Genomic DNA, 15784 nt, shown 5'->3' with positions numbered 1-15784 from the left:
AAGAGAAAAGGGAGAGTGTGGGTTTGCATGTGTGTTCTTGACCCATACTTTCTTCATTCAGCACTTGTTCATCTCATACAGCAATGCAACAATCACTACATACTGTAAAACTTGCTCAAGGAAGTTTACTTCTGGATTGCATCCTGAAAACATTTCCCATGTAAATTTCTAGATAAGTATACATAAAATTGATTAACCTTTAACTAGTAAGGAGATTACCTGGCAGAACCATGAAAATTTTCTGCTGTAGGGTGGGAATAAGAAAGCGAAAAACCCAGTGAACAGCAGGCAGAATCCATGGAACAAGGGGCCGTCTTTGACCTGGCAGCTGGTTGTCATTTTCCTTCCATAATTGATCCGAATATATGTATATATAGAATACAGGTAGCATGCTTTCCTTGATAGCGCCTTTATCTTTTGGAGTTTACTTATATTATAGCCTTCAGGAAATGCATGGGGGTGTGTGCGGTTGTCTATTCACTCTTTCACATTCTCGCTATTAATTCCAATCATCTTTATCTATCTCACTTCTTTTTTTTTTTTTTGGAAAAATCTAAGAATCTTCTGCCCATTTTTGTACATGTATTTTCTTTCTCTTTTGGTTTCTTTTCTTTTGCCACCGAAAGGAATTCTATGGCCAAATTGCCTCTTTGCTTCAAGTAAAGAGCCAAATCTGTTGGACGTTGTTTTCCATAGAAGATACGCTATCACAGATTTCGTGTAATGAACCACAAAAAGCACGAGGGAAATGCAATTTCATTGCCTAAATTCCTAACTAAGAAAATCAACTTGAGTCCTCCGTGAATACTTTTTTGAAGTTTTGATTCTTTAGAAGCATCATAATCAACAATAGAATCACAGTGAGCTCTGTTAAGTTTTCGTGTAAGACTTGATCAGTTGATTCTTTAGCTACAGAAACTATGTATTCTGCATTCCACTCCACCGGTCTTGCTGACCTGGGTTACCCTGATGAAGTTAAACCATCTGGTAGTTCCCTGGAATTGATTGGCATGATCTTCATTGTGGTTCTACTTTCATTTTCTTCTGTCTTGTGTGCCTGAAGTAGAAATATATGTTAATGTAAATGCCAATGGATATGCATTCGTATCAAAAGTTCAAGTAGCTTGACACTAAGAGTACCCATCATCAATTTCATTTTCAGCATTACTGTCCCCATTAACATTATGTTGACATTTATTCTACCTTACTATACCTGTTGTGATCCAATTCTTAGAAAAGAATTTCAAAGCTTCACTGCTTGGAACTGAAAAGTTTGGAGCTATGATCAGCAATGGTGCTAGGGGAAAAATCTGATGCAGTTAGTAAGAGCATTGATATGAGAAAGCTTGCCTTTTAAACTTAGTTGTCATCTGACAAAAGTGTCTGTTAAAGGGATGGTCTTTCATAATTTATCAGAAAAGCACCTCATGTTGTAATCTGTAGATACCCCAATTCTGATTAATTATTATTTTTAAAATATTGTTTACAGAAAAATTACATCAAGGATGTTCCAAGCGTAGAAGAGCTTAGGGGAGTTTCGAGCACGAAAGCGCCTGAGGTGTTCCAAGCATGGAAGTGCCCAAGGGTGTTCTAAACTGGAAGCTCCTAAGGTGTTCCAACCGCAGGGGTGTTCCAAACACAGAAGTGCCCAAGAGCGTTCCCAGCGTAGAAGCGCCTAAAGGCATTTCAAGTATAGAAGCGCCCAAGGACGTTCCAAGCACAAAAGCGTTTAGGGGTGTTTTAAGAGTAGAAGCACCCAAGGAGCTTTACAAGCACAGAAACACCCAGGAACAAGTATGGAACAACTATTTGTATAGGAAAGTAAAAGTAACTCAAAACAAGTGACAAAGTTCATAAGTTACCTTCACATTTGAGATATTTTAAAAGCTTGGCTTGGTAGCTCAGATATGGAGATAGTTAAGAGAGTTTGCTCTTTAACCTTTTCTTAAAATACATGTGCTTTACCCCTTGATCTGTTTTGTATTTCTTAAGAACACACGTGGCACACTATCAAGTGCCACTACTCCATTACTCAAAATTTATGCCCATTACCCAATTAGATGGTCATTCTTTTAATATCTCCTAAACCGTTCGTTATCTGCTCTTCCATAACAAGCACATTCTCCCATTACTGAACGTACTCTTCTAACTATTCCTAAGATTTATCTGCTCTTTCATAACAAACACATTCTCCCATTACTGAACGTACTCTTCTAACTACTCCTAAGAAAGTGCTCCTATTCAGTATAAATATGAGAGCCTTGGAGGTTAGAAGGCAATAAAAAATCATTAGAAATCCAACAGAGATTATCCTAAAAACTCTTTCTAGACTCCTCCAAGTATTCTTTCAATTTAGTTTTTGCCATTTTCTGCTGCTTCGTCTACCTTTTCTCATCCCTCACCACCTCTCACCCAAAGCACTTATGCTTTAAAGACCACTCCAATCTTCGTTTTTACTGCCTCTAGCGCATTCCAATTCACTCATTACAACACGTCTTCTCTCCCTAACCAAAAGAACCTTCTACATAATCATTACTAAAGAGGAAATCCTTTTTCATGAAAGTTCATTTAATTTCAACAGAGATTGACATTGTTTTTGTCATCACAAATGTGGAGTAATGGATGCCTTTTCCAAATTCAAAGGTAGACATAACTGGAAACGCTATGGCCATGTAGGTAGAGAAAGGCTAATATATATCTTTAGCAGCTGTATCTACACCAAAATGGATGTCTTCATCACAAATCAGTTAATATTATCAGGAAAGATATTGGTCCCGGGCCACTTCCAAGTAAAGGACAAAATATTAATGGCTCTTTTCTCATTTCTAACTGTTAATAGAAGATGAGATATCACCAAACTTTAGGCCATAGAGCTGACTTTTGAAAACAAAAGAGATAATAACAGATTCTTTTTTTTTTAGTCTCTTGTAAAAATTGTTGATAGACACAAGAACTGTGGGAATGGCAGAAATCAGGTGTCATTTCGATGATTTACCTCAAACAATGAGGATGGTACGTATGAATTCACTAGCCAATGAACATTTTCAGTTTAACATCAAGCAATCACATGAAGACCAAAGTAAAAACGTTGCTTTGCTTAGAGATTTCTGATGAAGTCAAACTCAAAAAGAGACTGGATCAAGCAAAGTTGCTATTTGAAGCAAGCTATACTGATCCGAGCTGCCAAGTCAAGATTCCGCAGGAAAATCTTTGAATATTCAGATTTGTCCAAGCTGTGGCTTGCACAGAAGCGGAGCTGCTTTTGTCCTTTTATATTGAAGGTTTTGTCTCATAAGCAGAGTTCATCGGCTACCAGCAACTTTACTACACTTGTTCTTTAGGTAAGAACAGGTGGGTTTAGATGCTAGTGAGACTACATGTTTAAATCATATCAGAGGACAATGAATTTACATCCATACGGATAAAAAGTCTTTGTGTTTAACATTTGGCATGGTCTAATTTCACATAAAAGGACAAAGGAAGGAAAGAAGACTTGGCATGGTTTAACTGAAAGATAATCTAGATATACTATATTTTGCAGCAGATAGTCCCCAGTGCTGATCTCCCTAACTTCTTTTGGAGTATCAGAAAAAAGATGGAAGATCTGAAGGGCCATGTCAATACAGCATTGATGAAAAGCCTAAAAATATTAAATCATCCCAAATTAAATTGTCTCAAATAATGGGAATTCTTCTTAAGAGCCTCCTTCATCCACTAAATGGTGTCATAACATACATCTTACAAGAGTGAGAAGCAACGCTTGAAGTCAATCTATAGCGCCTTTTCATTGCAACAAATTTGTGCTGCAACAAAAATATCATGAAGGTTAAGGGCAGCCTTTAGATGTCACCAATTCATTTGTTATCATTATAAAGGAAGAACATAAGAGATCCGTTGTTAGTTTAAATCATGAGAGGATTATAAGGCAGAACCATACCTTCCACACATCCCTAACAGTGACAGGACGAGAAGGAGAGAGTCCAATTTCTCTCCATCCCACGGAGATTGGTGCTCTCGCGCGGCTTCTGTTCCATAACACTACCACCACCCTTCCCCTTGATAATGGCCCTGCCCAAATCTGTATTGTGTTGATGAGGAAATTGTGGTCAATCATATGTACGGACTTCCATTTTTTTTTTCTTAGCGGGTTTGGCAAGATGACTTCTGTGTATATGAAGTGAAGAATACAGTGCTTAAAAGATTACCTCAAGGCCACCTTTGGTTCGTATTTTCCTCCCCTGAACTCCTAGTGGGTCCTGATTAATGTCTATCACTTCTTTGTTTCCAATGATACTTAGAGTCTCTCTGCTGGCAGATGAAACATCGCATCCAAGAAGCAGAGGAGCCTGCCGTGAAAAGGTTTACTATATAATCACAACAGATTATGTGCAAGATAAAAAGAAGGCTAGAATTAAGAGACACACCTTCATAAGAGCCCAAATACTAAAATGAGACCGGTATTCCTCTACGGTCATTCCTCCATTGCCCACTTCCAGCATGTCAGGATCTATTATGCATTTGTGATTATAACTCAAATTAGTGAAATAAGATTGAACAAAAGAGGAATGAACGAAGTAGCTATGGAACTAGTTATGTTATTTCTTGAACAGTGCTGCAACCTTTTGCACTGAAGGAAAAAATCATAGCAGAAGCAGAAGTTAAAAGTTTGCACTTACCATTCCACCCGCCAGGTCCAGCATATCTTGCCCAAATATCGTTTGCATCTGCAATTGAGGTTATACTGGAAAAGGGGAAAAAGGAAAGGAAAGTCTCAAATGAAACTGTGAAAACAACTAATTCAATGCTTAATCCATAAACATAATCGGTTAATCAGCTTCAGAGTACATTAATAAAAGAAGAAAAAGGACTAGACCTTGCCCAGGTGTCATTAATATCCCCTGTAGTCCTCCAAGAATGGCCATATGCACCAGCCCATATTGCTGGTTTCTCTTGTCCCCTGGAAGAATACAGTACTGTTTAAGGAACATGCCTTAAATTTTAGCATAGAGCTGATGTCATAAACTTCATATGCACATACCATTCACATAAAGAGTAATGGATTGGGCGGCCAGCTTTTTGCAATGCACGACTCATCCTCACATACCTTCACAAAGAAAATTTTTTGTTACATAACTAGATGTTAATGCTCAATATAATAAACTCCAGTGACAATTGATTTTACCTCCCTCGATTTTTGGAACCATCATTGTAGCAGTTGTCATACTTTATGTAGTCAACCCCCTACAAAAAGGAAGCCCCCATCAGCTGGAATCCTGTATTTAAGCAAATTATATAGTTGCAAACTTAAGGACACCAACCCATTCAGCAAAAGTCCTTGCATCTTGATCTTCATGCCCAAGAGAGCCAGGCATTTGGTTACTGCAGGTTCTATTACTGTGGAGATGGAACAAAGTTTTGAACTTTCAAACACTTTATCATATATTTGTTTTTATATGCAAAAGAAACTTTCAAGTACGCCACGTGCACCATGATGATCACACTAGTTATACATAATCAAAATAATTCAGGGACATTTTACCCAGCATCAGCATATATCCCAAGTTTCAAGCCTTTGGAATGAACATAATCTGCAAGGGCCTTAATGCCAGATGGAAAGGTAGTGAGCTTGCCCCTTAAATTACCCTTCTTGTCTCTTTCCCCTTCAGCCCAACAATCATCTGCTCATACACAACCAATCAGTAAATCAGAGACAATTCAGGCAATCACCATTATGGTTTATTTGGTAACTCTCCACAGAATCCACAGGTATTGGCAAATAGAATTAAGAAAAGCTTGTTTTTGATTCATACCAAGATTTACATACTTGTATCCAAGTTTTGCCAAACCAGTTGAAACAAGAGCGTCCGCTGTTCTCAGGAACAAAACAAACTAGTAAAAATCCATGTTGAGAGGATGTGCAAATATTTCAGCTCGAAATCCTAACATTAAATCAAGATTTCTGATTCCAGCAATTTCAAATATTTGACTCTTGTTCTATAACTCTAGGTCAAAACATAAGGAAATAGTTCAGCTTGTTCCTTAAAGGATTTAGATGAGTACAGAAAGATTCAATTAATTAATTAAGAACATAACATAAGAGAAATTCACTTAGGCAGAGGCAATGCATACTCTGTCAACTAACAATTGACAGCAAGAAGTCACAAGATTTTAAAAAAACAATAAATAAATAACCCAACAACCATATGATGCAGTTTGGAGTAAGAAATTGAAATTCAAAGTCGGTCCGTTAAAATTAGGTGTAGAGAAGATGCACCAAATTTTAAATGCATGGAAAAAGATGGTCCTATTCAAGGAAAGTAAAGATCATGGCCTACAATTTTAAACATCTACTCTGCAATATTAAATGCATAGAAGTTTGAGTCATAAAAAGACCCAAGGTACAAGGAAACAAGAAGGTAATATATAATCTACAGTTCAATATCAAGAATTCCATAGTTAGACCTATTCAGAACCTAATAAGGGAGTGTGTAGGCAATTCTTGTTGAGTGAAAGACGGTTCAGTTTATAAAGTATAGAATTCAGGTTAGCATTTTAATGCATTCAAGCCAAAATTAATTACTGGAACAAAGAGAAACACTGAAAAAGACTGCAGATTGAAGGGTGTCCACTGTTGGAATATTCAAAGTCAACTATATTGAAAATGGAAGAAATTATACTGTGCTTTCCAAAGGGACCGTAACCCTGCTTGGTGGTGGTCTTAAGCATCTATTCTGCAACAAAATATTAATCAATCTTTTGGAGAAAACAGAGAGAGTGGGAGATACGCATGCAAGCAAAGTAGGCCTAAGTTCAATGAAATCCTTCCATGAAATAACATTGTTATTATTGGTTGAAACAGAGAAGCTCACCAGTACTCCTTATAATCGTCTCATTTAAATCGCAATGAAAGTGATTCCAGCTATTCCAACTGCAATAATGATCTACCTCCAGTTAATAAATATATATAATGTAATCTCCTTTAAAATAAAGAAGGCAACAGTAACAGGATTACCCCATCGGCGGAGTGCGAGAAACCCCATTGTCCAGAAGGAACCGAGAGTGAGCTTGATGTCCATGGCTACTGACGTTCATTGAACAAGCCGCCTGGTGGACGACCCAAAGGTTGAGAAGAGCAACAAAAAGAAACTTGACTCTGAATCCCTTTGCCATACTCATATGATGAGAAAACAAAACAACAGAAAAGGAAAGAGAGGAAATATTTCTGGTTTTTGAAAGTAGAGATTGAATTATAGTTGGAGTGAAATTAAAATGATCAAGAAATGCAAAAACGCGGGATGGGAGTCGGGAAGAGGACAGTCCTTTGACAGTGCACGAATGAGGTCAGTGACCGGTTGTCGGTTGGGGTACAACCCTCTTAAATACGATCTTTGCCTTTACTGCTAACTAGATACTGTGGGACACTTCAACTTCCTTTTCTAATCCAGTTGACATTATCACAAAGCAAAAGACAAGCAACTGCTAAATCATAGGTGTACTATGAACAGCCTCCAGGCTCCAGGCCACCGTATATATAACAATTTTCAGAACAACATTATACGATGTAGAGAACCATGGTTGTGTGTCTCTTCTCAAGACTTATCAAATTAATCATCAACGAGTCAAGATTTTGCTAGTAAGATTCATATCTTGAATCTTATCCCTCTTTGGATAATTATAAAGAAATTTAATCCCTCTAAGTGAGGGATTATTATAACAGTTTCATTAAGATTAATTGTGTAGTGAATCAATTCAAGGGGAGTGAAGAGATATCAATCTTGAAGCTTTTATCTCTCTTGGGCCTTGGGGGTTGGTCAGCCACCTCCAATCTTGTATCACTTTCCAAGCTTTTTTCTCTTAGCCAACAAAAAGAATCTTATTCCTCATGAAGAGGGATAACTATATTAATCTCATAAAATATTAGTCAAACTTGTGTCACTTCCAAAGCTTATCAATTGTATGAGTCAGATTTTTTTTCGTAAGAGAGAATACAAAAGAAATAGGAATTCGGATCTGAATGGTAAACATGTAGTAAACCAAGCTTGTGTCACTTTCCAAGACTTATCAATTGCATATGTCGAATTTTTTTCATTTTGGTACTAGGATAGGAGAGAGTCAAGGGGAAGGTCTTGGATCTTATCCCTTCAATACAAAAGGGTAACCACCATTAAGGTCTTGGATCTTGTATAGGAGATCTCACCCTAACAAACAAAATCTTTGAGCTCGGGGCATCTTATTGGATAAATGTTGCAGTGCCCGGGATAATTTTCTTTGGAGGGAGGTCTGTCCTAGGGTTCTTTGAATGGATAGCTGGTTGCAGCTGAGCAAAACGAGCAGGGAGAGATTGGTTTCTTGTCATTTTTTTCACCGTATTATGGCTTTTAGGGAGCAAACACTCGAGCTTTTCCTTTGCAGCTGAATGCATGCGACAGTTTTTAGGAAAATGGATGAAGCTAGGACAACTCAGATTAGTGACAGAGCAGGGTTGCATGAGGCTTGGACACCTCTGTCTCCAACAGATGTACTCTAAACGAATGTGGATGATCAGGCTATGTTTGGCAGCTAGCAGGCTGCAGGTTTGGGCATAAACGAATGTGGATGATACGGGGTTTTTAACAACTTGATAATTGAAACGTGATTGCTCAATGGCTGTTAAGGAAACTACAAGACTTGATTATAATTGAAAAGTGTTTATTGCATGCTATCATTTGTTTAAGCTGCTGATTTGCTCTAAATGTCAGCTCATAATTCATACCGAACGAGAAGCCAGAATTCTTTGGCTCGTGCTTTGATTAGGATTCCCACCCATTAATTTCTTTTTTATTCTAATGCTAAAGTCATAGGTTCAACTCCATGCACAAGATCAAATATATTATAGCAGCAATATATTCATGTATAAACAATTCCTCAGTTGTTGCTTCGTCGATGAAGTTCACCTGACAAGCGACAATGACATATGTTTAACTTGGTCAATGACCCACTGGTTCTATCAGAATTTTAACCTATTAATCAAAACCCGAACTGTACAATAAAAAATTATTGCTCACCTAAATGTTTCAAAGGCATGTTTCGCATGATAAGGTAGGGACAAGAAGGGTTGGTTCAACATTTGAGTCAAGAACTCAAGAGTAAAACATTACTACATTTAACTAAATCAACCTACAATTAATTATATAATTCATCTCTACTTGTACTAATTCTATATAGAGTATGTATCCATTACCAAAAATATATATGAACAGTTATAGCGAATGTAAACCTTTTATGGACATGCATGTTTTTCTTGCTTTCATGTCCTTGGAAACAAATAAACGTGAAAAGACAAAAGGGGAAACAAAGAAAGTGGCAATAAGAATCACGAGAGATACTGTTATCTTTTACCATGACTAGGAAGGACAGAAATTCGTCTTGCCGCAGTTGACTTAAAAATTTGGAAGTATTTCTTTTTGGATTCCCGAATAAGGTCAATTCTAGTTGGGACACTTTCAATAATCTTTTTTTTAAAAAATAAATTAAAATTTTCATTTATTCAAAAATAAATTTATTAAACTATCTTGGTAGTGTACCAGGACAATATAAAAAAGAACATAAAAAGTCCCTTTTTTGCTTGACCTGTTTAATAAAAACAAATTAATCCGATTACAATGAAATCAAGCAACCCACCACAAAACACACAATCAATAATAGAATTCCCCCCCAAAAAAAAAAGAAACAATTAATTAAATTGCAATGGGAAACTTTTCAATATAATCACTATTCATCTCAATTTACCTCAACATGATATACCCCAAAAGCGATCAAAGTTTTTTGAATTTTATCAATTTCTTTTTTCAAAAAAAAAATTTATCGATTTAACAGTTATTATCTCTTTTGTAAATACATGAATATATTTTATTTTTTAAATATATAAAATAAAATATCCAAACCAAATCTTAAGTTAACCTTAACATATATCTCATAGTCTTTTTTTATTGTTTCAACTATCACAAATAATTAAATTTATAAAAAAATATAAATACGTCGTCCAACTTAATAAATAAAATAAATAACTAAACAAGTAACAACTAATCACTTGAATATTGTCAATATGTCATTCGACTTAATTTTGATAAAATATTGTACTGCCCTAAACCTTTCGATCTTTGATAGTCAACAAACAAAAATTTTAATTAAAAATAATTAATGGGGTTGATTTTTTTTTTTTTTTGCAGTAAACAATGGAATCTAAAAGCTACCAAAATTCCAGGAAAGATCCCCATCATTTCTTTGCAAATTAAATTGCGTCAAAGGTTTTGACGAGCATGTGATACTGGCTTAACTTCGCCATCTAAATCACTTCTTGCTTTTCAATCCCTTAGCGTCAACGCTAATAGATCTTCTCCAATTAGCTTTATAATTAAGATAAAGAAAAAAAAAGTCAACATTGATACATCAATAAATCATTATCACAATTGGAAACTGTATATTCTTCGTTTATTATTATTATTTTTTCAGATAATTCTTATTTATTTTGTTCATTGTGCTTGATGGGGGTAAAAAGAAAATGGAGGAGAAGGGAAACAAGATAGGAGATGAAGGGGAAAATAACTATTACTTTTTTCAGTGATTTGGTATAGGAGAAGGAAAATAGAAGGGAAAAAATTCAGGTTAAAATTAATGATAAATAGGATATAACTCATTTCAATTGCTAGACTATATAATATTTCATTTCTTTTTGTGCAAAATTTTATTTCAATTTTCCTTTCCATTTTCTTTCATTATGATTGGTTTTATAATTATGGAAATATACACTTTTCAAAAAAAAAAAGTACAGAAATATGCATAAAAATAGTTCCAATTTCCTTTTTATCAAATTAAAGAGAAAAGTTTCATTTCTATCAAAACTTTTCATCCTTTTCCGAAAACAGTGTTTCATTTCTTTATATATGTATATATATATATATATATGAAACATAGAGTACTTACTTATTATAAAAACTATTTACCATTCACGTTGAATAACAAATTTAATATTTTATAAAATTATCATATAATCATGATTTTTTTTTCTTTTTTGTACTGATCACATTGTGGATGGTAATTTTTTATTTCATAAAATTATCGTATCGATTATTTAATAAATTTATATTTGATACACAGTTAATGTATAAATTTTAAAAATATCTAATTAAAAAATGTTGCAAATTTTGTCTTTTCACATTTACATCATGATATGTTTTTAAAAATATATATTCTTATATTCTGTAATTAAATGATGGTAGATAAATATTATACGTTGACTGTATATCAAATATGAACTTTTATTTAATTTATGTAAAAAAAAATCACTTGAACTTAATATATTAAATTTCCAAAACAATTACTAAAAGGATAACTAACATAGACCTTCCAAGCAACCGAGTTAATTAAAACCCATCCTTACGTACTATCTGCAGTGGACTTAACCATCTGAAAAACTTATGCATATCAGTTTTAGGTAGCTTGCATGATATTGTTTAATTTCATAGTGAAATATAATAATTAATCTTTGATTTTGCTTCTCTTTGTATTTTTTTTACGTTATTATATACATCGTACACGCCATATATATATATATATATATTTCCCGCTCTAAAACAACACTGTTGAGAGAAATTCATGAAAACTTCACTAGAGTGCGGTGACGGATCGATGCAACGTTCCAAGAAATTTTCTCACATGAAGTAAATCGCCGTTACTCATTCTTAATTAAATTTCTGGGTATCAACCCAGATTCATCATTGAAACTTCGGTGTTCTATCCGCACCAGCTTTTCTTCCCACATGTTCAAGTTCTTTCGAAGAAACAGAAATATGGAGAAGACCCAAAGGCTTATACTGGAACAATGAAGAAACAGAAAAGCAATTTTATTTGAATCTTGAACGTATTACAAAAGAATAATTCTGTCCCTAATCTATATTACAACAGGTTTTGAATTGCATCTATTTGTGCAGTTATTGTTAAGGATGGGAGATCAACGAAAAAGAAGAAAGAGGAAGAATTTTACAAAATTTTACAACTTATTTGGAGATCTCCCTACCAAGTGTTTAGGAAGTCAACCTGGTTTCCTCCTATACCAAAAAATGATTGAATTGACGAAGAAAAAAATGAAAAAACCTTGCGGTTAAAGGTACAATTTAACAAAAAATCTTCATTCTTGTTCACGATCCTGCACAATATATGTACTTTTCTTGCTGGAATTCTCGGCTTCCACCTCCACCAAGTTCTTAATGACAGCATCGGTTGCAGTATTCAAGAATTCCGACCAGTCCCTGGATACCCAGAAAAGAAAATGAAAGCAAAATTAGTTAGAAAAAGAGGAACTATATATATCCAAAATCAATTGTAAAGGTAGAAATTTCATTTCTATTTTTTAGAAAAAGAGGAACTATATATATCCAAAATCAATTGTAAAGGTAGAAATTTCATTTCTATTAAAAAAGTTATAGTGATCATACCCTGTTAAAGTGTCAAATGTAAGTCCGACGGTGTACTTTGCCTCCTCAAGAGCCAAGCTGAACCTTTGCAGCTGCCTGGCTGAACGTGTTCCATAATCCTTAACTTGAAGCTGAGACGGTTTCACATCACAAAATATCGGTATAACTCTTTTCTTGCTCTCCATTAGGAGAGCAAGCTCATGGAGGCAAAAGTAGGAGTCGCAATAATTGGGCGAAAAGATTGCGACACCAAGTTTACAGTTCCGGATAGCCGGATTGATTTTCTCGAATAGCCTGTCGCCAGGCTTCATGTTCCTGCTATCCAGGAAAGGCCTTAGCCCCAGCCTGAAAATATGGTCATGAAGCAACCCTGCAATGGTTCTCTTTGTATCGATCCCACGATGGTTAATAAAGATATCACAGGGGGGTCGAGTAGTTGCCTCGATGGAGGTTCGGGGCTGCAGGATTTTGCGGCACAAGTTCTTGGCAGATGAAGCACAACGTTGCTGCATGGCTCCTTGGAGAAGCTAACCCAAAAAGGAATGATTCAAAGGTAAATATAGTTTGATCGAGTTCCAAGTGTCCTCTAATTGGTTTAAATGTTTTTGTATGGAAGTTGTTGGAGAGAGCCTGAGCGGGACTAAGAAGCTCATCAGAGACCTCGTATTTATAGCTTCACATTACACATGATAAAATTTGTTTAATGGGTGAATTTGATTTTCAATGCGAAGAATGGTAGAATTCTACGGTTTTGTTTGACAGCACAACCCGGGAAGAAGGGACAAAAAGCCTTGATTACTTGACCTCTCAACGCTTTTCTGCGAATTGCATAATCCTTCAAACACGTTTATGGGTTTATATTTTTTATTATTTAGTTCTTCCATTAAATTTTGACATAGTCCTTCCTAAATATGTACAAATTACTACAAAAGATTAAGGGGAGGATAAACCTTTCTCTTGGGCCCGTCATGGGGTCTGAAAATTAACATGATGTAGGGCATATACATGGTCCCCTTTTTTTCCTTCTTTCTTCATTTCAATTTTTTTTATTACTAGAAAAAGTGATTAATAATGATTAATGCTGAGGGTATTGTCTTGTCTAATAGCCAGCTGTTAATGCAGGAAATAGAATAACCGACAACAAGCCGAATTAAACACTATATATCACAAGAAAATGTGTTGCGGCCCTTAGGAAATCATGGAATTTTGTCATTAAATTAATTTGAGTTCTAGAATCAAGAGCTGTCTAGAGGATCATTAAAGCTTTATTTTGCTTTCACAAAAAAGTGCTAAAATGAAAATACCATGATTTCTTCTGCCTTTCAATTTCATATAGCGACCTTAAAACCATTAACAGAAAGAAATTTAATTTGCTAAGAGTCGTCAAAATGAAATGGGTTTTTGCATGTTAACCACCTGTTTTTAAAAAAAAAAAAATCTTTTCCTCCAAATTTTCTTATCCTCTCAACTTTTCCCATCATCCAAACAGAACCAAATGATCTTTTTTATTTATTATTTTTGTACAATACGAGGAAATCATTTCTGTATTTGTTATGAATAAGTTGATGCATAATCTCAATATATCATTTTTAAAAAAAAATAATCTCAATATATATCTTGTCAAAGGTTAAATTTTAATTTTTCAATTTGAAGGTTTTAAACTTGAATCTTGAAAATAAAAGACAAGATTTAAAAGGTGAGGGAATTACTTCTCTTTTTTATATATAAAAGAATAAATTATGCATGTTTATTATTAAGTCAAAGAAAAAAATGTGTACCAGTATTTTTTTTTTTTACCAAATTCCAATTCTTAAATTGCATTATTTCTTATTTTTCAAGAATTTTAGTTGTTTTTTTTTTAATTATTTGCCCAACAAAGATTTGGGAGCCTATTATAAAACTGATAAAAACTAAGAAAAATTGCCACAATAAAATGTGGGATATATCATGAAATTTTGAGTTAACATTCTTTTCACCTTTTTAATAATTTAATATATGTTTAGAATATATTAAGGCTTCATTTTGATAAGTTCGGACTATGGATATATAATAATACATGAAATGGTGGGGTTTCAAATTAAGCAACTTAGCATTTATTTCTTGTATTATTGCTCTTTCTATTAAATTTTAGCTAGCTAGCCGCCATTGCCATGAAGCAATTCAATTGGAACTCAAAGTCGTGGGGCACATCCATACACAAATGAAGAATAATATGAAATGCTCATGAAGCATGCAAAATATCCATCTACGAGTGTCTGCAAATGCAAAAAGGTTAGCTCACTTGTTACAGGTCAAATCCCATTGCACTTGGGGCAAAATTAGTTTATGCCCCTAATTAGTCTATCTGCCAATCAGTCATGCTACACATGGTTGATCAATCCATAATTAGCAACTAATTAAGCCATTATTTGATTTATAAATAGAAATTTAAGTTTAAACATCCTACGACTAATAGACTCATACGTGTTCATAATAATGATGATCGGCGATTAATTCGTTACGATGATAAGATATTCACACCAATTAAGAAATAACAAAAAAGTTATAATTAGATTCTTGCATACATGTCACGTAAACAGCAAATATTTATCAAAGAAGAAATTCACATTAAATTAATTTGATTTAATAATCTCATAGCTTAATGTAGTATCATAAAATTGACAGTTTGCCGATGAATAGAAAGGAATCGTTGAATGTTATTTATACAAGCATAGTATGAATTCTTGACTCACCAATTGAAAAACGTGGTTCTTGAATTAGGGTTGAGAATAAAACCGACAAGGTAGGGACAGACCGGACCGATTGTTTTTCTCATGGTAGTGGCGACAATGGATAAATAAAAAACAAAAAAGTACATGGGCCGAAAAAACCTTTTCCAGGTTGGCAAACTGTGTGGAGCAACTTTTCTTCGTAATTACAGAAAGCTTGACTGCCAAGAATTGGAAACGTAAAACACAGTGGACAACTCAAACCGCCGAATTTTCTTAATTTCTGGGAAGATTATCAAAGCTTCGTCATATGTTTTTTCGGCTAATTATGGTTTTCCAGCCGACAGAATATTGTAGACATGCATGCGTCTCTTTGGAAGTAGGTCAAAACGGTTGAATTGAAGGTACACATGACTATTTTTGCAGACTGCATTTTCAGATTCAAATACGACTGTAACAACTTCCTTTTTTTTGGGTATTACAGGGACACCAACGAAGTAATCAAGTTTAGCCCTTAATTTGGGCACTAAGTAAATGGCTTCCGAAGGAATAATTTCCTGTTAAAGTTTGAAGATTGCGTTAAAGGATATTCAATTTAGAGATTTCGAATTCAAATATTTAAAG

At 34.6% G+C, this 15784-nt stretch overlaps 2 protein-coding genes across 2 annotated transcripts; both read right to left on the bottom strand.

The window, feature by feature from the left end:
• On the bottom strand, positions 3481-7318 carry LOC18596902 (alpha-galactosidase). The gene is made up of 13 exons (XM_007025649.2): positions 7013-7318; positions 6870-6928; positions 5811-5867; positions 5540-5678; positions 5319-5394; positions 5183-5241; positions 5039-5104; positions 4874-4957; positions 4677-4741; positions 4425-4507; positions 4206-4346; positions 3938-4078; positions 3481-3803 (listed from the first exon to the last, which is right to left on the bottom strand). The coding sequence occupies exons 1-13, from the start codon at positions 7174-7176 to the stop codon at positions 3708-3710; spliced, it is 1230 nt and encodes a 409-aa protein (XP_007025711.2). The 5' UTR covers positions 7177-7318; the 3' UTR covers positions 3481-3707.
• Positions 11926-12964, bottom strand: LOC18596901 (TMV resistance protein N). The gene is made up of 2 exons (XM_007025648.2): positions 12474-12964; positions 11926-12287 (listed from the first exon to the last, which is right to left on the bottom strand). Exons 1-2 carry the CDS (start codon positions 12962-12964, stop codon positions 12167-12169), a joined length of 612 nt encoding a protein of 203 aa, XP_007025710.1. The 3' UTR covers positions 11926-12166.

This window comes from Theobroma cacao, chromosome 6 (assembly GCF_000208745.1).
Source record: "Theobroma cacao cultivar B97-61/B2 chromosome 6, Criollo_cocoa_genome_V2, whole genome shotgun sequence".
NCBI lineage: Eukaryota > Viridiplantae > Streptophyta > Magnoliopsida > Malvales > Malvaceae > Theobroma > Theobroma cacao.
Note: the sequence above shows the minus strand (reverse complement) of the source record. Positions and strands in the feature narration are given on the sequence as shown.